This window comes from Diadema antillarum, unplaced genomic scaffold (assembly GCF_040938485.1).
Source record: "Diadema antillarum isolate AM-2024a unplaced genomic scaffold, OU_Dant_1.0 seq00000654_RagTag, whole genome shotgun sequence".
In the NCBI taxonomy this organism is placed as follows: domain Eukaryota; kingdom Metazoa; phylum Echinodermata; class Echinoidea; order Diadematoida; family Diadematidae; genus Diadema; species Diadema antillarum.
This window is the reverse complement of record NW_027271567.1, coordinates 340,001-364,429: the sequence shown is the minus strand read 5'-3', so window position 1 is coordinate 364,429 and position 24,429 is coordinate 340,001. Positions and strand designations below refer to the sequence as shown.

At 40.0% G+C, this 24,429-nt stretch overlaps 1 protein-coding gene across 1 annotated transcript in view; it reads right to left on the bottom strand.

The window, feature by feature from the left end:
- LOC139736571 (DNA-directed RNA polymerase II subunit RPB2) overlaps positions 1 to 23,970 on the bottom strand; it is a 29,095-nt gene extending 5,125 nt beyond the window's left edge. Inside the window, exons 1-20 of the mRNA XM_071647319.1 lie at positions 23,859 to 23,970; positions 21,286 to 21,509; positions 20,539 to 20,651; positions 19,756 to 19,916; positions 18,944 to 19,161; positions 18,099 to 18,263; positions 16,943 to 17,139; positions 16,211 to 16,394; positions 15,031 to 15,153; positions 11,050 to 11,193; positions 10,433 to 10,572; positions 9,525 to 9,636; positions 7,991 to 8,145; positions 7,089 to 7,287; positions 6,507 to 6,772; positions 5,840 to 5,931; positions 4,705 to 4,826; positions 3,155 to 3,283; positions 2,026 to 2,115; positions 386 to 607 (exon numbers count right to left, since the gene is read on the bottom strand). Coding sequence (XP_071503420.1) covers positions 386 to 607; positions 2,026 to 2,115; positions 3,155 to 3,283; positions 4,705 to 4,826; positions 5,840 to 5,931; positions 6,507 to 6,772; positions 7,089 to 7,287; positions 7,991 to 8,145; positions 9,525 to 9,636; positions 10,433 to 10,572; positions 11,050 to 11,193; positions 15,031 to 15,153; positions 16,211 to 16,394; positions 16,943 to 17,139; positions 18,099 to 18,263; positions 18,944 to 19,161; positions 19,756 to 19,916; positions 20,539 to 20,651; positions 21,286 to 21,509; positions 23,859 to 23,877 — 3,075 coding nt within the window. The 5' untranslated portion in view covers positions 23,878 to 23,970. The remainder of the gene's footprint in view (positions 1 to 385; positions 608 to 2,025; positions 2,116 to 3,154; positions 3,284 to 4,704; positions 4,827 to 5,839; positions 5,932 to 6,506; positions 6,773 to 7,088; positions 7,288 to 7,990; positions 8,146 to 9,524; positions 9,637 to 10,432; positions 10,573 to 11,049; positions 11,194 to 15,030; positions 15,154 to 16,210; positions 16,395 to 16,942; positions 17,140 to 18,098; positions 18,264 to 18,943; positions 19,162 to 19,755; positions 19,917 to 20,538; positions 20,652 to 21,285; positions 21,510 to 23,858) is intronic.
- Positions 23,971 to 24,429: the final 459 nt, after the last annotated feature.

Here is a 24,429-nt window from a genome sequence, read left to right as displayed (position 1 = left end):
GAGCGTTCCGCACTGAACTGTGCCAGATTTGGAGCATTTGAGTGCTCTGTTGAGAAAGTGTACATCATGAATTATTTTTAGAGCGAGTCACACATTTTGTAGCAACAGGGTCATTTGCCCGGCGCACTTAAACTACTTACAGATGTCCCAAGAATGAAAATGAACTCTTTGAATTGTGACATACGTGCATGATACGCCCTTATGGACCCTTATGGTACCCTTATGGAGCACATCGGAAAGTGGTCCACTCTTGGCTCAATTCAGTATGGTGAGGTACACTTTAGGAGCGTTCGAGCACTCCTCTGGCACGGGTACGGTACGATACATTTGCTTTTGGAGAGCGCTCGAACGCACCCTCTGTTCACCTGCTGGGGAAGATTCTCACCTCATTGCCTCTCTGGTGGTAGCCGTACTCATGGAGGAGGTTTGAAACCTTCTGCACGTTGACTGAATCGTTGAAGGGCGTGGCATCGCCTATCTCTCCCTTGTTGGAGGACACCTTGCCCTGCAGGCACTCGATCAAGTGACCGATGGTCATCCGGGAGGGAATGGCGTGGGGGTTGATGATGATGTCCGGTGAGATGCCCTCGCAGGTGAAGGGCATGTCCTGAGGTGGGATGACCACAACAGTGACAGACGGTAAGTGGTGGTATTACCCACAGGTACTGTTCCCATGTTAAACCATTTGATCACAATTATTCAGGAATATCACAAATGATTTCAAATTCAGCCGTAACTTTCAAAAAAAGAAAAAGAGAAAAAGAAAATAATAAGTCTGCCCTAGTGATCACATCAGTGTCTCACAGACTCTGGCTTGTAGAATCAATATGATAACAAGTTCCCTTATTCTTCATTTCATGATTATAACAAGATTATTGTGATAACAACATAAAAATACAGGTCCAGAAATTATCAACTATATCTCTATACATACTATATTGTTTGGCTACAGCAACATTTTGACATCACGAAAGAAACTGCTGGTCCTAAGGACCTCATTATAACAGGAGTTGCCTATATACAAATAGACATATTACATGCTGCAACAGATCTGTCTGATATGAATGAACACAAACATTTGCTTTACAAATGTTTTACATGGGCAAATTTAATCGTATAACGCTCTCTGAGATACAAGTATTTGAGTAATCTGGGTCATGGAGACTCTTGCTTACTTTTCATACCCTTCAACTAGTTAGTTTTGACTCAAAAGTATATCTTGCTTGTCATTTTGTAGCCAACATTCAACAGCCAACCACTGACCTGACAAAAAAACAAGATCAAAAGTAAACATCAAACGTAAGGTACAGGGATGAAGAAGACTAATGGGATCTACAATACACTATGTCAAAAAAAAAAAAAAAAAAAATTACAATCAGATTTTTGCATTGATAACACCCAGCATGATTAACCCGTCTAAATGCTACTTCAGGGTCTTAAAATATAACATCTTAGCTCTAGTTTGCAGAAAACCCCATTCAATTTGGTTAAGCGGTCACAGAGAAATGTGGATTGTTGGAAAGCATATCATGAGTCTGATTCTTCCAAGTTTAGCACTTGGATGCTCTTGGAACTGCATATTAATGTGTAAACACAATAGACAGAACTTGGAGGGAAGGGATTCCTGACATGCTCTACAAAAATCCTCATTTCTCTTTGACCACTGAAGCAAATTGAATGGGGTTTTCTGTAAGATGTGGGTAATGAGTTATAATTTCATACCCTGAAATTGTGCTTGGATTGATTCACTATCTTCAAAGTTATCATTGCAGAGGGTACCGTTGTAATTTTTTTTGGAACATACGTTAGTGTGATCCTTTCATCATCTACACCCGTTTCAAGATGGATGGATGCTCTAATACAGTAATTCCTTCATCTTGTCACTTAGTAGGCAAGGGGAAGTGAGGGGAGAAACTTCTGCTAAGAGCTAGATGAAGACAGGTTTCCCAGAGTCTGTTGTCATCACACCGGGCTGATATACACAAATATTGCCCAAGCAGTGTCTGCCATCGTGCAACAGTTTACCTCCACTCTGTACTTGATTCCACATGTTCCCTTCTGTCCGTGTCGACTGGCAAACTTGTCTCCAATCTGCGGGACGCGTACCGATCTCACCTACAAAATGTGCCATTAATGGGGTTCAGCATTAAAGTAGACCACAAACAAGCATACAGATATTCATGAAAGTGGCCAACACCTCATGCCCTCCAGTCTGGCCTTGTGAAAAGTAATTAGAACCATGAGGTTATATAATACAGCTCTTTACCTTGCCAACAGATATGATATAAACATGGTAATTAGCATAAAAGTGGATATGATTGTTCTCATATATTTTCACTCACAGAATAATCACACACAAATGAAATAAAAAAAAAATACAATTCATCTTTTTTTTTGGAAGTGCTTAAACCCTCATGAAACTGCTTGCTGCAGAAGGTTTTAAAGGGATCGTACAGTTTTGGTTGAGACCTAATTTTAGGTTTCTAACATTTTTTGGTGAGATAATGAAAAACCTCTTATGAAATATAATTATGAAAGAGCATGTAATTCTATGAGGAATTCAACATTTATTTGATGAAAATTGGTTTTGAAATGGCCAAGATATCCAAAAAAGAGCGATTCTAATAAAGTGTGGGACCCACACTTTATCATGATTGCTTTGTTTTACTTTGTTTTTGGATGTTTCATTCATGCCAAACCCAATTTTCATCAAATAAACTTTGAATTCCTCTTAAAATGGTATGGTCTGTACTATATCATAAGTGTTTTCTTGGTATCTCGCAAAAAGTTAAAAGCCCAATTATCATCTCTACCAATACTGTACTATCCCTTTAACATGATTTAGTTTTGTCATGATGATGCAGTTACTATGGGCCAAATATCATTTGAAATGCTTTAAAAATAGAAAAGGTTTACTCTTTCAGAACCCCCCCCCCCCCCTTCCCGGTCTGCATCACTGACCCCTACTGCATATTTCAGACCTTCTGGACATTGAGCTGTGGGCAACTTTAACAGACTTTTGCAATGTACTGTAAGAATCGAAGCATCTATCAAAGTAGCTGTGAATGATCACACCTACATGAAACACAACTACAGATCCCTGATCCCATACTGGCAGTCCTATGGATCTGGGGTCAGGGGTCACATCTCTCACCTTTATCTTGCAGAACTTGTATCCCTCCTGGTTGATGCTGACCATGACCTGGTCAATGATGCCGGTCTCCGTCGACCTCATGAAGGTGCTGCAGTCACGCTTGGTAAAACGACGACTGGTGCCTTCAAACTAAATGACATTGTTCCATGCAAAGAAAAAAGATTGTGGCACACAAATCAATCATGTGCTGGTCTTTCTTGCCACCCATTTTCTCTATCAGGCAATAGGTCACTTTTTGCATGTCATCAAGCAGACCAGCAAAATGTACAAGGGACAATCTTATCTCAAACCACAAAGTAGAAGAAGTGTGAGAATCATGTGTCACATCATGATATCTCAATACTGAAGACAGCTGTGGATAATGTGCCCTCCTTTGCCTGTACTGCCCTTTGTTCATCTATGTGCACTGATGTCTTAAATCTACTCTATATGCCATATATTTCTTGGGATTTTTATTTTTGCAAATTTTGCAACGTTGGGCGATATTTTCAAATTGAACAACACACAAAAATATTATCTCTTAACCTCACATGAATGTGATGTGCACAAATACGTCATTTCTCTGTTCATTACTCTACTTCAAGATTGCTCATTTAATCAGCAACGAAATTGTCGACAAGTCCTGATTAACAAAAAATAAGACTGGCTAAATACATGGCATATACAGTAATTGCTAATGAATAAGGATTTCCCAATCCCCATATGTGCCACGTTCGCACGTCTGACTCAGTCGATGGCATGCCAACTTCGCATATTCTGCTCAAACGCACAAACCCGCCCAATCCGATCAATAATTCGCCAAATGCTGCGGCACAATGAAAGGTTTTCTCACGTTTCTGCTCCTCTCACATATAGCTTGCATTATATGTGGTGATTGACTATCAAGAGATGTTCCCTACAGGATTTGCGTGTAAATTGTAAGTTCCTGTGACTGTTTCGTGTGCAAAAGTCATGCCTTTGCAGTTATGTAGCTACTAGTCATATGAAAGAAAAACAAACATATATTTGTAATACAATAATACATCAAAGCACAGCTTGGGACTTTTTCTAAAACTTTACTCACTATTTGTCCAGCTCAACAGAAATCTAAAGAAGTTAAATAGACTTGAAAAACAGAATGTTTTCTCAGAGCATGACTACGTTAGTGTCCCAGAATAATGTGGCACACAGGGGGTTTCCACCATGGCACATGAAGAGTTAATGGATACTGCTTGTCATCATGGCCCATCTTGTGGACTGATGCACCTTGCTACACCAGAGAGAGCTGGTTAATGTACAACTAGGTCAAGTTTGAATTGATTACTGAATGCTGATATAACAAAACAGCTTGGCAAGTATTACGAAGTGCCTGAGCACATTCAAAGGGCTTATAAACAATGGCAGATCAACACACATGCACTATGTACGGTACATTGAAAAGCTACGTGTTTATCGTGAGGAATTGCAGTTGGATCGTTATGTGTCTAGCAGCTCAAGTCATGTTGGGTCAGTCTCACAATCTATTTCAGCTCTCTAACCACAGGAAGCCTACATCAGTCAATTTCTCGCACCTCGTCGTCATTCTCTGGCAGAGTGACAGTCTTGCCGATGATCACATCATCACCGGACACCCTGGAGCCAGGAGGAATGATACCATCTTCTTCCAGTTTGTCGTACACTGCGTTTCGCATCCCTGCCAGGGGGACAAAAAAAAAATGCAATCAATCACTTGACATCTCGCTTACAATGTCTGAGAAAAACAGGAAAATTCTGAGACTGAGAAATTTTGAGTCTGAGAAATTCCACAACAAGAAAGTTCATATAGGTATATGTTTGCTTTCTTTGTTTGTCATTTTGCCCCCGAACAACGATTCCACTAGAATCGAAAGTTCAGGCCCCTTTTGACTCACTTTTACTCCACTGGCTCACTCTTATTGAATGAGCAGTTTTCAGCAGCTTTTTCTCCCTGCCTTAAATTCCAAAATACACACAGGCATAAATTCTAACTGTGATTTACTTTTGCACGATTAAATGCTGCACTTGAGAACCTTGGTCTACACACAGGGGCAAACTCCAAAGCTTAGCTGTCTTGTTAGGATTGATATGTATGCAGTTATCTGGAAACTCCAAATGGCAGACACCTATCTGCCAAAGCTGGTACTCATATTTGTGATGGAGGAAATGAACCATTCTTTGATCTGCGAAATTTAAAAGTCAAGCTAGTAACCAGTAATAGGCATCATTGGTTGGCTACCAGGTGTGACCTGGTTGCAGAGTGATTTGGCTTGCACAGTGCATTTAAAATATGCTACGCTATTTTTGCAATTGGTTTCAAGAAGAATGCATTACAGTGACATAAATTTCTTTGAACAAATAAACAGTGAAAGGAAATCAACAGTGAAGCGAAAAAAATATTGACTGAATTCAGACAAAAATTAAGAGCACTCAAACTACTTTTGACACAAGTGAACAAGATCACATAGCAAATCAAAAGTTGCTGCTTGTTTCCCAATTTTTATTGCACAGTAGTCTAGAACAACGCTTCTCAACCGTTTTTTCCACCAGAGGCCCACTTTGGCCCCTATAAGGTGTTACTGGCCCAGTTTGATAGAACACAAATATTTTTGTATTTATTTTTTTGCCAACATCATGGCCCACTGGCTGAGAAGCGGGGGTCCTGAAAGTCATAAGAGGTGTTTGCCTTACCTTGACACGTCTCCCTTGAAGGCTTCTCAAACATCTCATCCTTGTCTGTTGTCTTTGACTCTGCATCCTTGTAGGACCGGTAGAACACAGACCTACAGCACATTGACCAATAAATATGCCATTATCAGGGGAACACGATTGAGCAAACAAAAACATAAAAGACAATGAAAAGAGCCAACAGTAGCTCACACTACGAACATGCAAGAACAGTTTTACTGCTACTAATAATCATAACGATAATTAATCATTAATAACAATGATGGTAATGATGATCATCATAACAATAAGTATGACAACACACTTCTATGTTTTTCTTTTTTCAACATAGAAAAGCTGTATGAGTTATAATAGACAAATGAGATTTAGAAAAGCTGTATGAGTTATAACAGACAAATGAGACTTGACCTTGGTCAGAAATGAAATGTGGATGAATGCCTGACAGAAAGACACAGATTATTCCACATTCCCTCAGCAACACATGTGAATTAACAACCTATCATCACAAGGATATTTCAACTTTGTGCAACTTTGAGAATTTCAGAGGCAAATGTACCTTTGGAGCAATGATTCTCAATTCACATAGGTTTAAAGGCAGATTCGTGGCAATTCAAATGAGCACAACACATTACTACACAGAAATTGCCTTAAACTAACTGCTAAGTCTGACCTAAAGAAACCTCTGTCGATGGCACTAGCATTAAGGATGACAGAGTCCTCCTGGTTGTAGCCAGTGTAGGAAGCGATGGCCACGATGGAGTTGATGCCCGCCGGTAGCTCCCTGAAACGGAGGTATTCCATGGATCGGGTGGTGGTCAGCGGCTTCTGTGGGTAGTACAGGACGTGGGCCAGGGTGTCCATCCGGACGTGGTAGTTGGTGATGTATACACCCATGGCTTGCTTGCCCATGGCAGACTGGTAGGTGTTACGTGGTGACTGCAGCATAGAGGTTTCAAAAGAGCACACGACACATGTTTAGGAGCAAAAGGTGCAAACTAGTGGTTAGGCTGATGCCTCTCTCAAAACTGTCATACATTAATTAAAAATAAATATGTGTATGGCATGCAACACATGCAGTTGTATGAACAGATCATGTCTCTCACTGGTTAAGCACACTGTGTTTGTCCACAAGGAATTCTGCTGAATATTTTTGTCTGCAAAATTGAATTCGTAGAAGACCACGCAAGGCAGAGTGACACTAGCCAACACTGACTTGATCTAGCAGATAACGTGCACCATGTCCACAACCCACCTGGTTGTGATCAGGAAAGGGGATGATGGAGGCGCACACGCCCAGAATCATTGACGGGTGGATCTCGCAGTGGGTGTAGGTTGAGCAGTAGCCAGTCCCTTTCTCCTGGAGGTCATCGGGAGTCATTGCCAGCATGACCGTCTCTTCCTCCATGGTGTCAATGTACTCCACCACACCACTGGCTACCAGGTCCTGCCAGCTGTTGTCAAAATGAAATTTGGTAAATAGGTTGAGGATGGATTAAGAGGACAAGGCATTCACAATTATAACATTGTACATTCCCTGTCACTCAATGAACAACATACACTCACATACATACCCATGCATCTACATAGACTCACACACATACTGACTGTTCTAGGAGAATTCCGCCCTGGATAATTACCCCAACCCTTTCCCTGACCCTAATCCTACACCTCATCCTTACCCCGACCCAAATTCTAGCGCTAAACCTAACCCTAACCTTAATCTTTACTCTAACCCTATCACTAATCAGTATCTAGCCAGGGGGTAATTGTCCTCAGAGGGTAATTGTCCTGATTACGACACAGACACACACAGAGGTTGGTGATAATTATATAATAGGGCCCTGCCCTAGGGTTCCCTTGAATGGCACCATCATTTGTACAAGCTATGTTCCCCCCACTCCAGTCATCTGTTTTTAAAAAGATTAAATGCTTAAAGTTATGAAAAGTAGCTAATTTGGGTATTGGGGTCAATCTCTTACAGACCACCATTGGTGCATCATCACAATTTGTACAAGCTGATCCCCTGCCTCCCCCCCCCCCCCCCTGCATTTGAAAATTTCTGCAAAGTTTGGTCGAAATGCAACCAAACACAATTGCTTTATGAAGAAGAAGAAAGTTTAAAACTGAGAGAATTTGCTAACTGGTGATACTGACCTGTAGTTGGTGTACTCTCTCTCCTTCAGCATGTTGATGTGTCTCTTCTTCAGGAGGAGCTTCTGGTTCTCGACAATGAGCAGTGGCCGACAGATCCGACCAGCGTCTGTGAAGATGCGGATCTCCCTCTCCCTGATGTCCCTCACCATGGAAACCTGGATGAGAGAGAGATGATGGCATTAAAGACAGATGAATAGCATTATTTATTTTTAATAATGGTTTTGTGGGTTTTTTTCCCCGGGCCAGCTCTGATGCTTACAAAATTTTCAATTTTTAGATGGCAGTAACTTATTTCAGTTGTAATATATTATGAATGCTTGCGGCATTTTCTTGTTGCTCGGAATGCCAAAACAGCTTAAGTTCATCTGTAACTTTGACTTGACGGAAATGATACATCTGCCAAAAGATACCAGTATGTCATATTTCTTGAAGCTCATTCCTCATGTGATTACCGAGGATACTGTAATACCTTCAAATGAACAAGACAGTGTTTCATCTCACTATTACCATTCCCTTGCAGTGTAGTTTATATCTCAATGGTACCAGTCCTTTATAATGTATGTATCACCAGAAAGTCAGCACTTTCGGCTTGGGGCATCAATTATACACTAACTTTGGTAATTTGCCTGACAATCACGGATACACAAACACAATAAAATTGCTGATATGCAAAACACAAACACACACAAAAAAAAAAAAATACAAGTGCCATGAAATATCTATTTCATCCTTTCTAAGAAGGCACACCAAACACTTGCAAGATACATTCAGATCTTTGCAACTTACTAATGGTTGCCCATGTAGTTAAAGACATTAGTTTCATGGTTGAAGTAATAAAAACTAACGCATGAAAGATACCTTCCTTGCCTTTAACAGTCAGCAATGGTTGCAAACTATTAGAGGGGGAAAACTGAACATGTACTACTTCTGCTCCTGCTCTCCTAGCTCTTCAATTACATGTAAATTGAGCTAGCAGTTGACAAACACATTTTCTGTAGGAAATGTCATCCGCATGCATCATTTCATGAGTGATACAGTGCTCACCAGATAATCAAGAACAGCTTTAACGGGAAAACTGCTCTACTGCAACAAAATTCAACATTCATGTGTTATATTCATCGCTCAGAGGAGAATGAAATGTACAATTGTATGTGGATTGAGCGAATGCAGAAACACTACTTGAAATAACTGTAAAATAACTGTGCACTGGTTTGTGTAGTGCCCACATACTGGAGTTCATGTGGAGTGATTTGCACAGGCCAATACCAGCCAGCACTACGCAGTAGCCCTACACGGTGTATTTTAACAAGACAGCTCGTCTCCTGACCATCCCATGTTAAGAGGGGTGCAGTGTATTAGGCAGGAATGCTGAAGTTAGCTAACATCTTTCAACGTCATTGCCCACAGCTGTGTCTCACATTTCTGTTTTGTGGATCTACAGCACCGTCACAAGCCACAGGTATCAAAGTACTTGGAAAGCGAAACCATCCCTTCTCTAAACATGAGCCTTGAAAACACAAGAGTGACCTCTTACCTCTGACACGATGATGTCCATCTGCCTGCGAAGCTTCTTGAGAGTGTTCATGAGCTGCTCAGGGTCACGATGGATTCCTACCCAGCAGCCGTTCACAAAGATCTTGGTGGCCCTGGTGCACACGCAACATTTAACAGAGACTAATTAGAATTTGACCTTGACCTTTGAATCCCGACCTCATATCTACCAGGACCAAAATGATCTCAACGCAGGTAGCTTTCTTGACACTCATAATTTGTATTATGCTGGATTAAATGTGCTTAATACTTTTTCCAGTAATTGCGACAAATCAGAATTCATTCTGCCATTCAACAATTCCATCCCAAACATATTCTAGGCAATTTGCTTCTCATTGCAATTTAATTTGTATTTAGAGACATGATTGATTTCAACACATATTTTTCCACTTACGGTACATCAAGTCAGTAATATTTCACAATGTAATATTGCTCTTAGACCTTGACTAAATTAAAACAAGATCAAATTGGAAACTTACTGTCCTCCACGTACTTATAAAAGTTCATTACACAAACCGTTTGTGCATTTACATGTGATAATCTGGATTTCAAAGTGTATCCCATTACATTTAACAATTGTCTTCACATCCCATAATTGGTTCATCTGTGTATGGTCATACTAATTCCGATATAGATACCCATATCTTATTAAGTGGTTAAATATGCTGACTGGAGACACAATGCAAGGATAACAGGTGCACTGCCAATCTGCAAGCATAATGCACCAGCACTGACTTCAGGGGCAAAGGTTTTTGACATTGCTGTCTTTTTATGGGAAGATGACTTTTTGGGGTGGTCTTTTCCACACAATATCACATTTTTAGGAAGAAAATGAAAATCTTCTTGACCCATTGAGAAATAGAACCTTGTAGATAAAGTCAGAGAGCTTACTCGTTGATGGCAGAGGGGGCTATCTCCTCCAAGTTTTCCATACTCCACTCCTCCAAGAATTCCAGGATTGGACTTGGCTGAGACCCTACAGAGATGTACGCCATCAGGGCCAGATTCTTCACCAGACCAACAGCATGGCCCTGTAGGAATGCAAAGTCAGACCCCCACAGATGTGAATATATGGAACTACTAATGGTGCATGTTTACAACATAGGTACACCTGATCTCTCAATTCAAGAGGGCTGCATTAGATTTTAAACTTCATGCTTGGTTATGTGGAAACTAGGTCATTTCATGATGAGAGGAAATCCTGATTTAACAAAATTTTACCTGTGTTAAGTTTCTCATTATTCATGGATGTCCACAGCACAAATTAAACTGATGTGCTGCATCCACAAAGGTTGCAAAGTAAAATATCAATTAAAATACCAATTAAAGAATTAATATAATAATACTTGCTGCTGGAAAACAAAATGTTGTGCCACATTGTCAACCAAAATGATGCTTCATTTGTTTGAAAAGCATTTCAGTCATATTTGTCACTGAAAACTCGGGACACACATGACACGAAAGAAAGGCCAGAAGATATCTCTCTCTCTGCACAGGTCATACCCTACCTCCGGTGTCTCGGCAGGACACACCATGCCCCACTGGGTGTTGTGCAGCTGACGAGGGCGGGCTAGCTTGCCGTCTCGTCCCACGGGTGAGTTCAGACGACGCAAGTGAGAGAGCGTTGACACAAACGTCAATCTGTTCAGCACCTGTTCGCCAATACGAGATCAAACAAAATGAGTGTTACCACCAGTGGATTGACACAGAAGTAAAAGAAGAGTGTTTAAAGGGGAATACTAAAGAAATAAAATTATATATGAAGTCAAAGAGTGGGACACAAAGAACAATTTGTCGTTTACAACATTCAAAATGGCCTTTTTGAAGTGGAGTTAGAGGATATTGAAAATTTACACCTGTCACCCCCCTGAAATCTAGGTCACAGCGTAAATTTTGAGGCTTTGCCGATGACGTCATGGGGTGAAAGGAATCGCGCAAGGTCTCGAGCGCCGCAGGCCCCCACGCGCATAATGCATGCAAGTTGTTGTAGATAGTATTTGCATACAAAGTTTTGAAAGTTTGTTTCTTAATAATGCACGACATCATACGTTAAGGCCATGCAGTGATGATCGTACGTTAACCCTAACCAGGCCGGGCTTTTTTGGGTGTTCTGTGGCCGGGGAGGGGTTGATTCAACCCCCCCCCCCCCCCTGAGATCTCGGCCGTCGATTGCGCAATCGCCATGAAATTTGGCATGTGCATTACCTGCGGCGTAATCTACCAAGCTATACAAAAAGAAATGGAAATTTTTGTCATAGTAATTAATTATGCTAATATATGCATAAAATCATACATTTTGCTCTAAATCAGAAATTAAAGCTCCTAGAATCCTAATTTTTGGTGAAGACATTCTGTGCAGCATTCCTAACAATGAACTTGAAAAAAAATTTGGTATCAAAATCAATTTCTTATGTATTCTATTGTTTTATGAATTTCTTATATATTTCTTTGTTTTTTCGACCTTCTGTTTTATCATTTTTTTTTCGCAAAATTTATGACAGAACCTATATCAAGCATAATTATGCTAAAATTGATTAGTTTCAGCCTATAAAAGTGAAAATAATCATGAATAAGAAGAGAAAACTCCATTTGCATAGACTTTATACACAAAATCACGTTTTTGAGCCATTTTCGGTCTGACAGGCATGTATAAAACGTTATGCAGCGTCGTAACGGTATGCACGATTTTCGCAAAAATGGTGTCAAAAGATGTGCGAGACTTGAAAGTAAAAAGTCAGCGAACGGCGCGGTCAAAAAATTTCGCGCGGCGGAGTAGTCGCGAAAAACGTCGGGGGGGGGGGGGTTGATTCAACCCCCCCCCCCCCCGGCCTTTTTAGGGTTAAGGCCATGCAGTGATGATCAGGATGATTTCTTGGTGGAATTTGAATGTGGGAGCGATGATGAACTGAGTGATACAGTACACACTAGTGATGATAACGATGATGAAACTAGTGATGATGACCCTGGTGAAGTTGGAGAGATAGATGTTGCTGACGAGCCGCACGGCGTGGCGCAGGAGGGAGATGCTATGGGCGAGCTAGTGGGGAAGGCCCAGGGCGGTCCGGTTGAAGCGGACGGACTTTGTAAAGATTGGCAGTACGAGCCCTTGCCACACGGCAGGCCAGGGGACAATGTTGGTGAGTTTATTCTGAACTGAAAGTGAACCGAGCTTAGTGCTGACTTGATCTCGTACTTCAGAGCAGCAGTAGGCCTAACTGAACACAGCCCAGTCGCTGTAAGTAGCGCAGCGTCTGGTCGGGCTACATATAATCATATCTTATCACATCACACTCACTCCTAACTATACACAGGCCAGTCGCTGTACGTAGGTACGTCGCGACAGGTATTCGCATAGCATACTTACAGCGTCTGGTCGGGCTAACTCACTCCGTACTCCCGTTCACAGCTCATCAGCATTCTATCTAGCTAGAGCTAGGTATCCTCACAAATTCACTGCACGATCCATTCATTACTTCACCGAGCCCATCAAAGTTTTATCAGTATCGATGAAAATCGCAGTGCTCTGTATCGTTTATTTTATCACCAGATAGGCCGGCCGGCCTAGTCAAGACTTCGACTTAGCCGATGCCCGCGTATTGATTGCGTGGTATCTAGTATTAGCGATCCACGTACGCCGAATGTTTCGCGAGTTTTTTTTTTTAAATTATTATTTTCGCCAATTTTGCAAACCTGGTGCTCTTTGCGAATTTAAAAACACAAGAAAATATTAACTCTCTATATATTTCCCCCTTCCGTAGTGTACTCCACAACCATGAATTCAAGCACTCGCGAAATTATTGGCAAGTCCCAATTCGCGAAAAAATAGACTCGCTAAATACATGTATATGGTGTACACAGCTGTAGTACTACCGAGGAACTGCTGATATAATACATTGTACGTACCAAAGAGGTACGAAGCTCAGGCTTCTCTGCGGCCGGCCGTTGATGGGCGCATGCATGTGACTGATTGACTACGCAGCACCATCGTAAAGGCACTAGGCCTGACAACTTCTGTATTCGTGGCCTAAATAACACGTAACAGACTCTATTTAAACAAGGAAATGTGTGATTTCACAGGAGACTTGGAGTAGAAAACAATTTTATTTCATTTTTTGTGACATTCTGATAAAAAATGTCTTGGGATTTCGGGGTATGAGCCTTGACATCACGCTCTCATCGAGAGCATACATAGGTAAGCTTAGGCTGTTGTGTGATACTTCCGGGTTTGCCTTTCACCCCATGACGTCATGGACACGCCCCCAAAATAACCACGGATCTTCTGATTGAGCATAATTCAGGATACAATTTTTCTATTAAAGCAGCCGTTCTCCAAAACGCAATTTTCTAAATGGATGAATTAAAGGCCGCCGTGTTTAACATGCTCTATGCTTGAAATGGGGAAATAATCCAACAAAATATGCGTTTCTTTTAGTATTCTGCTTTAAGCAATGAAAGTGTAATTATCATTGGATTCCTCCCCCCCCCCCCCCCCCCCCCCAGGTCTCGGCCATCGGTGGTGCGATCACGATGAAATTTTGCATGCATGAGACCCACGTCATAATCTACAAGATTGTGTCATAAGATTTTTTGAAACAATCAATTTCTAATTCTAATTAATTAATTATGCAAATTAAGCTCAAGATCATATTTTAGCCTAATTAAAAGCATTGAGTCTACTTTTTGATCTGTAAATCTGTTTTAGCATATTCAACAATTGTACATCACAAAAATTTCCAAAACTCATTTCAATTCTTATGTATTTTATTGTTTTCAGAATTTCCTTGCATTTCATTGTTTTTCAACTTTTTGTCTTTTCTTTGTTTTTTCATTGGAAATTGTCACTGACCACTTTTCTACCATAATTAGCACAAAATTAATCAATGAAAGTGATTAATTGTAAAAATAATCAGGTTTTTATGACTTCCATGACAGAGCACTGTTTTCCATAGGAAATGTACACAAAATCACAAAATTGTGCCCGTTTTGGGGCAACATTCCATTACAAAAATGTAAAAAAGTATGCGTGGACGTTGCAAATTTGGTCTCAAAAGTTGCGCGAGACTTGAACAAACAAAGTCAAGAAGCCTCGCGACGAGGCCTTCTCGCGTTACAGAATTATAGCGCGAAACGTCGGGGGCCCCGGCCCTTTTAGGGTTAAAGTCTAGTGTAAAGGGGCCACACATAAGAATACACCAGCCCTACAGCCAGAGAGGGTCTGAGTATGACCAGCTATGATACATTATTCCATTGTATCACTGTAAAGGGGCCATAGAGGGTTAGAATCTTGCCTATATGTGGCAAATCCAACACATGTCAAATACAAAAGGGGCTGAACAGGATTTCACTTTGACCAAGTAATGATAAACCATGATGATTCCTTTTCTTACCGCAAAGGGGATCAACATGGCTTCACTCTAACCTAACTGTAATTAACACATCAAGACCTTGTCTTCTGCAAAGGGGCCAAACAGGGCTGTGTTTTGACCCACCTGCGATACACCAGCCCTGGCTTGATGGGCCTTCTTCTGGTCACCCCAGTTGCCGGTAGCCAGGGAGTACTTCAATCCGTCTGTGATGATTCTTGTCTTGATTGCCAACTCCATATTGAAGTCCTGAATAGGACATTGGATGATGAAACAGAAAAAATATATATACTTATGGAACCAACAAAGAAATGGAATGTGGTAAAAAAAAAAGTAATCTTCGATTAACATCGGCAAGAAGAAATTGCATAGGATATGAATAATGATTTGACACATTCTAAACTTCAAATCCGTGAAAATCTTGACTAACAGAATGCAAACAACTGAGTAACAACTGCCTAGATTCGGCTACAGTGAATATATGGTTTGTAAAAGAGCAAACAAAAGTGAACATTAATGTCTTAAATCACAAGAGGAGATGAACAGCTATGTATGTTGAGCAAAGTCATCCCTATACCATATGAGGGCAGGAAAAATGCTTGCTTACTGTATATAGTGATCATAGCGGTAACTTTGTTACAGCAGTTACTTAGTGACTATAAGAGTTACGTACCCCTCCCCCCCAAAAAAAAAAAAAAAAAAATATATATATATATATATATATATATATATTTCCAACAACTTGTAACTTCCATCTTTTTTTCCCTTTTGACCTCCAACACCTTACCCCACACTTTCAACACCTTTCACAGAGACTACAATCACGGAACGAGAGTAATGTAGTGAAAGGTCATTGTGTACATCATGGTATGCCACAACATGACAAACACATCTTATTTTCAATGGAATGACTTCAAAAACTTTTGGCACCCCTTATGGCGATATTTTGGGGCAAAAGTAACACAATCATCACTGACTCTGACATTTGACTTTTCACTATGATCATATCTGGTGCATCATCATGTTACCTGCATCAAGTCAGGGATCATAAACGGATCAAAGGTGTGTGTACAGTCAACTTTGGCAATATAACCCCTACAGTTTTCTAACTTATGTTTTATATATATATATATTTTCCTTGCAATGCAGTAAGCCAATCACATATAAATCTAAAGCTTAGCATCTGGTGAATTCATATCTACCAAAAACAAACAAACAAACAAAATATTTTCCCGACATTACATGGCTTCCATGATGATGCACTACATATTTTGATTTCATAATGGTGTCCCTCCCACGACCTCACCTTGCCCTTGTCGATGAACTTCTGGGCATAGATGCGGACTTCCTTCAGGAGGTTCTTGAAGAGACCCCTGAAGAGGAAGGCCAGGAGTGGTCCCGCAAGGTCCAGTCGCTTGTTGCCGTAGTGATCACGGTCGTCGACCTCTCGGCGACCGATCGTGGCGAGGAGCAGTCTGTGCACACAGTACCTGTTGGGGGAGGAGCAGAAACATAGAAATGTGTACTGCGGGATACTGACCATACTGTTTCCAAACACCTCATTATCATTATCTAATCTGCATAATACTCCTTGCTTATCTTTTTTTTTTCTTTTGCCACACCCTTAATTCCAGTATAAAAGAACAAAATGCTTAAATTCTGTTTTAAGTCTCTGACATCTCTGACACATATATGAACAGGTCACTGTGACTGGAGTAAATTATCCTGATTAACTCTTTGCTCATTCCAATCACTTTCTGCCCCATAAACACAACTCTAGAAAAGGAGAATTATTCGCTATCTCTTATACAAATATCAAAACAAGCATGGATACAAAAAAAAAAAAAAACTTTTGAAGTGTTTGCTTACTGGGAATCACCAAATCCTAACATTTGACAAATGTCATTCATTCACAGGTTTAATAAAAGTTTGAGATTAAAGCTACATTAAAACAGATGTCCATATAGTTTGCAAAAATAGACTTCTTCCATTAGCCAGGAAAAATAATCTCATAACTAAATAGCTCCTGCATCATTACCCGAGGAAGTACGCCTTCTTGGTCTCACAGAAGTCACTGACTCCAACATGAGGCAACATCTCCTTTTGTAGAATCTCCCTAGCATACTTGATTCGCTTATCTTTGGTGACACCAGGCCGTGCCCCACGGGCCCCAATGAAGTTAAGTGCCACACTTTGCTCCTGAATGACAAAGGCCTCATCGAGAGAGGGTTTGACCTGGAAAGAGATCACAGCAGAAATTATGTGTAAGTTTAACACAGATGTCATCTGTAAGTGCCCTCGATACACGTGTAGTACGACGCTCTAAAAGGAGAAATGCTATACAGCTCATGTAGTAGTGTACTCACATTAATAGAGTTTAAGAGTCTCTGTTTTTGTTTTTAACATTTTTTTTTTTTCATTTAATTCTTGGGGAGGGACGTTCCAGAGGATGCATGAATGAAAAATTTGTGAATGATAGAGTATGTTTTATGCACATATCTAGACAATTTAATTTCACTGCAATGATGCACCTATCACTGTCTTAAATTGTATTGAGACCCATTAAGAAATGATTAAAGATTTAGTTGATTAAAGTAATCATCTCATTGGGTATTGTCTTCTATATTCGGCTGACATTCTGTCTAAGCCTCATGTCGCATACGCAATTCAGGAGACAGTATAGATGTTTTGTGTCATATTGCCCTTTGTAATGATGAAGAATGATAAATAGAAAAGATAATTATATGAATATATATACGTGCAAGTAAACTAATCTTTTAAACAACCTATATGTGGCTATCAATGAATAGAAAACAGTTATGAAAAAAAAAAAATTGAACATGCAGAAGACAAGTGACTCTGGCAAAGATCAGTTCATTTTCATTTCTCTTTTAAACTATGGCAAATTTAATGCCCAAATACAATCCTATGAGGGGAAAACATCTCAACCCTACACTTTTGGGAATTGGACCATACCACGTTTTCTTTTTTTTTTATACATTCAGATCGAATAGTAACAGCAAAATTGATCAAATAATACAATCTAAATTCATTGATCTAGCAAACCAAATAAAAGAACTTCAGGATTAGCTTCTGGTTTTTCTCATCCACCAATCTTCTCAACAGCCTAGATAAAGAAATTGGAGTGCTGCACACGCAGAAAACGAAAAGTATGAGGAAGCAATATCTGTTACCATTTCCATCATTTCCGGGTCATCAAAGTCGTAGATGATGTGTTCCAGGATGTCTCTGTCAGCCACAAAGCCCAGAGCCCTGAAGACCACCATGATAGGGACCTCCTGTCTGATGTAGGGCAGCACAGCAATCATCCGCTGGCCGATGGCACTCTTCCTGGCTCCCTGTCCACAAACAGACACAGTGGATTCATTTATAGAGGGCTTTAGGACATTTTCAATCGACATTTCATTTCATCCATTCATCTGTAGCAACAGAAAAGTGTACCAACATTAAGGGCCTTTAAAGGCCTACTCATTTCATGAAAAATACATTGTAGAACTTTTGATTACATCTTGAAGCAGAAAAGTGCTTCATAAATATTTTAGTCTTTTTTGCATTTACGTCACTGTCGGTCAAATATTGATAGAATCTTTTTTTTTCAAAAACTAGCTTTTAGGATTAATAACTTTTAATTTCATAAACCTCACAAACCTATAAAGCAGTGTGTGTTTCACTCTTGTAAAAATGACACATTTAAAAAATGTCATGATATGTTGTATATATAAAATATACAATTCCCTGATAAAATTTCATGCATAAACCACCTGATATGTCTCCAAAAGCACTGTCTGGCTGCAGCAAATAGTTGAATGATAAACACACACACACAAAAAAGAGATTTACATACTGGTGGCACCTTGTCTCTAACAACTAAACATTGAATTCTGAATATCTAAGAAATGATTTATGATGGCATCAATTTTGGTGCAAGAGACTCTCATTCGCAAACTTACTAATAAACAGACACTCAAACATTAAAAAAAACATAAATTTGAAAGCTCCATTCCGTGCTTATCCTCACCTGACCCCCCTTGGCCATCATGTGAACCCACAGGGTGCTGGTGGGGCGGGACGAGTGCTCCAGACAGGAGCGGCACTCAGCCGTGAAGGCGTACTTGGAGTCCTTCTTGGCGAAGACGTAGACCGAGTTCGTTGACATCTTCTCCTGGGCAATGAGCACCTTCTCCGAGCCATTGATGATGAAGTAGCCGCCAGGGTCCAGGGGACATTCGTTCAACTCTGGACAGGGATTGAACAGACAAAACGAGGTGATGTTAAATCTGTAAGGAGTACCAACACATCAGTGAGGCTGTTCTGTCTTGTCAATTCAAACTCCGGAAGCCGTCAATGCTGATATTTTCCTTTATATCGCAAGAAAAAAATACTAGAAGAAGAGTAAGATGGCACGACAGGAGGGAAAGACAACCAACTTGTCAGTGCAATAGGAGAATGAATCTTTGTGATAATCTTTGAGCACCGAGGAAACATTCCTGATTTTCACTGATACATTAATTGACATCAAATATGACCTAACATTCAAATTTGGCACACCTAAGTAAACTTCTTACAAGAAGAGAAAAAGGTAATGACATGAAGAAGACATGAACATTGCCTGACGAAAGGCATCCAGAATTAATGGAACAATTTGTAGATCCATGATCAATTCAGGATCATCTACTCACAAGCCCTATACCACTGCTGGCTTTAGAGTAGTTGCAAATTTTATCATCACCAATCATTGCTCCTCTGTTGCTTCACAGCCTCCTTTATATTTCCACTGGTTTCTGGGAGCACAAACAAACATGTCACGTGGCAGGGAGTCACACCTCATACCTGTCAGATCACGATCTGTGAGGCCGTTGAGGAGGCAGTAGGTGGAGCGAAGCATGATGGGGATCTTGCCGATGAAGGTCTTCTGATGAATCGTCTCCTGGGGATCTTCCCCATCCTTTAGCACAGTCTTGGTGATGTCGACGTAGAGTGGGGCGGAGTACCTATCGGGTGAAAATAGAATAATATAGAGTCTAATATACATATTATTGAATAACATATATAGAATCTTTAATCTTTTTAATATATAGAATATTTTTTTATCGATTACAGATTAGGAGATCTGATCAATGAACAAATTTCTGATTGATCACGTTTGTAAATAGATGAAAAGTAACTATTAATGTCATATTATCATAAATATGAATTCCAATAGATCTTGTCAGTATTAAAGCAATTAACCTTGAGTCATTTTACATTAATATTCAAACTGAACTAAAAGAGAGTTACACAGTTGCAAAAGTCAAAGAAATTGTGCAAAAATGGAATGATTTGCACAATTCCAAGTGTTCTGATGGTTACTATTGATACCAAAATCATAACAATAATCATCATCAACTTAAATAATACATGTATGTCTGTGAACTCTGGTTTTAATGACAATATGATATACCATATGAAGCTAAAAAGCAAAATCATACAATGAGTCACAATAGTAAGCTTGTGAATTTTTCATTTCCATACCACATACTGCTGGGTAACTTGAACCATAAGATACATGTATTTATTGTGGAAATGATCACATACAAAGAAAAAAAAAAGAAGATTGATACAGCTTTCACTAACGTGAGATTTCGAAGACGAGCCTCATTTGGCATCATAGGGCTTGGTGAACCATCTTTCTCCCAATGCGTTGGTTTGGAGAGGTAGATCTGTTCAAACTTGAGCAGATATCTTGTCTGCAAAGAAGAAAATGGTGCCGGTATACACGTCAGTTGGTAGGGCAGTATGCATGCACCTCTCAGTTTTCAAGTGACAATCAAACAAACCATAGAAACAGAGGCAAAAAAAACAAACAAAACAAAACATGCAAAATGATGTAACTTTATTGAAATGCATGCAAAGCTTCACAAAATCTACTATTTATTCAGCTCTTCTCTACTGTAAAAAAGGAAGTTTTTGCAGTGTTTAATTTTTCGTGCATTTCACGCGACCAGAAAGCAGCATGAAAATAAAAACATGTGAATATTTTTGCCCATTGTACATAATGTATGTTCCACTAATATAATGTCTTGATTTCACAGAATGATAAACATGCAAAATTCATCTCACCATGCCCAGCGCAAAAAAAATGACTTGCACAAAAATAACCGTTTCTACAGTATTCTGTTTGGATGACAACCTGACATGTTTGTGATGATAAAGTGAATTGACCCAAAGCTCCACAAATTTGGCTACTTATCTCTAATACTTCAAATGTCTTCTGGAGTGAGATGATATGTGATATCAATATTGGCTGAAAAATTGTGTCCAAAATTCTGTCACAGCTGATGTGAGGGGGAAAGTCCCCACTGCTTGTGATTGTTTGCTTACTGGAATTTCTTGTTCTGTGGTCATGTGCTGGGCTTCTGCCTGAAGGTCTACGGCTGGCGAGTCCTCCACAATGCGCTGCACGGACATTTGAATGAACTCATCAAAGGAGTCCAGCTGCTGTCGGACTAGACCCTTCTCATCAAAGTACGAACTGATGACAATCCAGCACGCCTCCTGCCAGCGATCTGGGGTAATTTCATCCGTCTCATCATCTCCATAGATTTCTGTCGGTTGAAGGGAAAAGCAGTTTCACAAAAGATGTACTATAGTGTACATGTATGCCAATCATACATATGCAGATCAGCTACTGTTCCTGTGTCAACTGACAGTACAGAACTGCAGCAGCATCAACAGATAAACTAGCACATACTGCTGACCACATCCAAGTGTATCTACACTGTATTTCCCTAGCATAGTAGCTAGAAGTATACATTGTAATTGTATCTATTTACTGTGTCACTTTTCTACGTACTACAATGTAGGGTCTAGGCCCTAAATTTATCTTTAGAAATTAGAATCTTCCAAGACACGTCAGAATACAAGTTCTGTTCTTTAGAATCTAGAGTAAAATACTCCGTTTACGGCAGTTTAAGGGTTTTTCCACACTGTAAACAATTAAAGTCAATTATTTTCAATCATTTCATATATCATAATAGACAAGATTATTAATTAGTGCTATTATTTTCATTAAAAATTTGACCAATGACAAACACAGTTTTCATGATTTACCAGGGCAAAACCCGGCACAATTTTCGCCGATATGCGCCATAGTAGCTCTGCTTGCGGCACGATGTACAATCCCTCTGCAATACGCACGTGCTCCGCGATCTTCAGCTGAACGCCTTCACGTCTCGCAAAGATTGCGTAAGCGCCAACTCCCATTGCGAAAGCATGTTAAAATAGCGGGCGCACATGCACTGGCTGCAAACAGAATTGCAATTCTGGCGGTGTTGTTGATGTCTTTCTCCTGTTTTTCTCATTTTTTTTCGATGGTAACATCCACTTTCCGAAAAAAATGGCGGCCCACATCGGCTCACGAAAGTTCTATTTTACATGAGTATATGTTTTCAAAATCCATGAACATCCGGAAAATGACAAAAAATCCAGTTTCTTGGACCATTGTTTCTTACTTGTGTTATGTTAAGAAGTACCGAAAATAAAATTTTGGATGCGATAATAGCTGATATGCTGTCATTTAGGTGAGAAAATTTAACTTTTGTCAGAGATTGTGCCCACTTTATAGGTTGGTTTTGTTGATTGGTAGTGTGTTAGTATATGTGTAGTGTGCATGTAACAGTGCAATGCTGTTTTTAGCGGCATATTACCGAGTATGTTGTACCTGCCGCAAACGGAAGCACGGCCGCTTACTGCCGCAGTTACTCTACCTAGTCGTCTAGATCTAGAGTAACTGTGTCAGTAAGCGGCCGTGCAGCCGTTCGCGGCAGGTACAACATACACAATAATATACCGCTAAACACAGCATTGCACTGTTACATGCACACAACACATACACTAACACACTAGCAATCAACAAAAACCAAACGATAAAATGGGCACGATCTCTGACCAAAGTGAAATTTTCTCACCTAAATGACAACATATTGCATCCAAAATAAAATTTTCGGTACTTCTTAACATACCAAATCAAGAAATATTATGGTCCAAGAAACTTGATTTTTTGTAGTTTTCCCGATGCTCATGGATTTTGAAAACATATCCTCACATAAAATAGAACTTTCGCAAGCCGATGTGGGCCGCCACTTTTGTTCGGAAAGTGGATGTTACCATCGAAAAAATTCAGAAAAACACGAGAAAGACATCAACAACACCGCCAGAATTGCGATCTTGTTTGCGGCCAATGCATGTGCGCCCGCTATTTTCACGTGCTTTCGCAATGGAAATTGGCGCTTACGCAATGTTCGCGAGACATGTTAAGGCGTTCAGCTAAAGATCGCGGAGCACTCGTGTATTGCATAGGGATTGTACATCGTGCCGCAAGCAGAAATACTACGTCGCATATTGCCCTTATCGGTGAAAATTGTGCCGGGTTTTGCCCTGGTAAATCATGAAAACTGCATTGATCAATGGTAAATTTCTTTTATGAAAACAATTGCGTTAATGAATAATCTTGTCTATGATATATGAAATGGTTGAAAATAATTTGCCTGATTTGTTTACAAGTTGGAAAAACCCTTAACAATGCTTAAACTGCCGCAAATGGGATATTTTACTCTATCTAGGGCCTACATGTTAGATATCTACCTGGTAAATTTAAAATGGCTTGCACACCAATACGCCTCACAAGTACTACTGTGACTACCTAAAACGTATAACGTTACATGTATTGTTGAAATGAATATTATTAGGTACAACATTGTAAATTTGTAGGCCTTTTGAAATGACAACCCCTCATTACACATGAGTAGGTACGTGGGACTACAGTGCAGTGTAGCCCTAGTTAGTACGTGGTAGGGCCTACATGTTGCAACGGCACAGTTGTATCAACTGCCATCTGCGAGCGTTATTTCTAATTCGATAAATATGTTCTTGCTTTGTTTCAGAAATACACATACCTTCTTCTTGTTCGTACATCTTCGAAACGTGTACAGACCGTGCGAAACAGCAGATATACACAAAGCCCAGGTAAGCGCTCTTTCTCTGTGCGAAAATGGCGACAATCAATGCATCCAGCGCCACAGGCCAGTGCACTAGATGCGCGATGCATGGATGCATGCAGTGCAGCGCTGCATGCAGTACACGCCACCCTCTCTGCACCCTTTCAACATTGCGCTGCAACCGCAGCATTTGCAGTGCTGTTTGTAAATTAGGGTAGCCTTGAGTACAAAATATGTTTGGATAATTTGACTGGTAGAATAAGGATTCAAGTACAATTTAGAATTTAATGATAAACACTGCGTATACTAATCGACACTGATCATGTCCGTTTAGTTTAAAGGTCCTGTTAACCTTTGAGAGCAGTGATTAAAAAAATGTTCAAGATATCACTTTTGATGCATATGTACAGGTCAGTTGTATCATAAAACATCCTACCATATAAAATTTTTGCAACAAAGCGTAAAATATTAGGAGATATCACTATTTTCCTCATTAAACCATAACTGTGTACGGTTAAAGAGTCTGGAA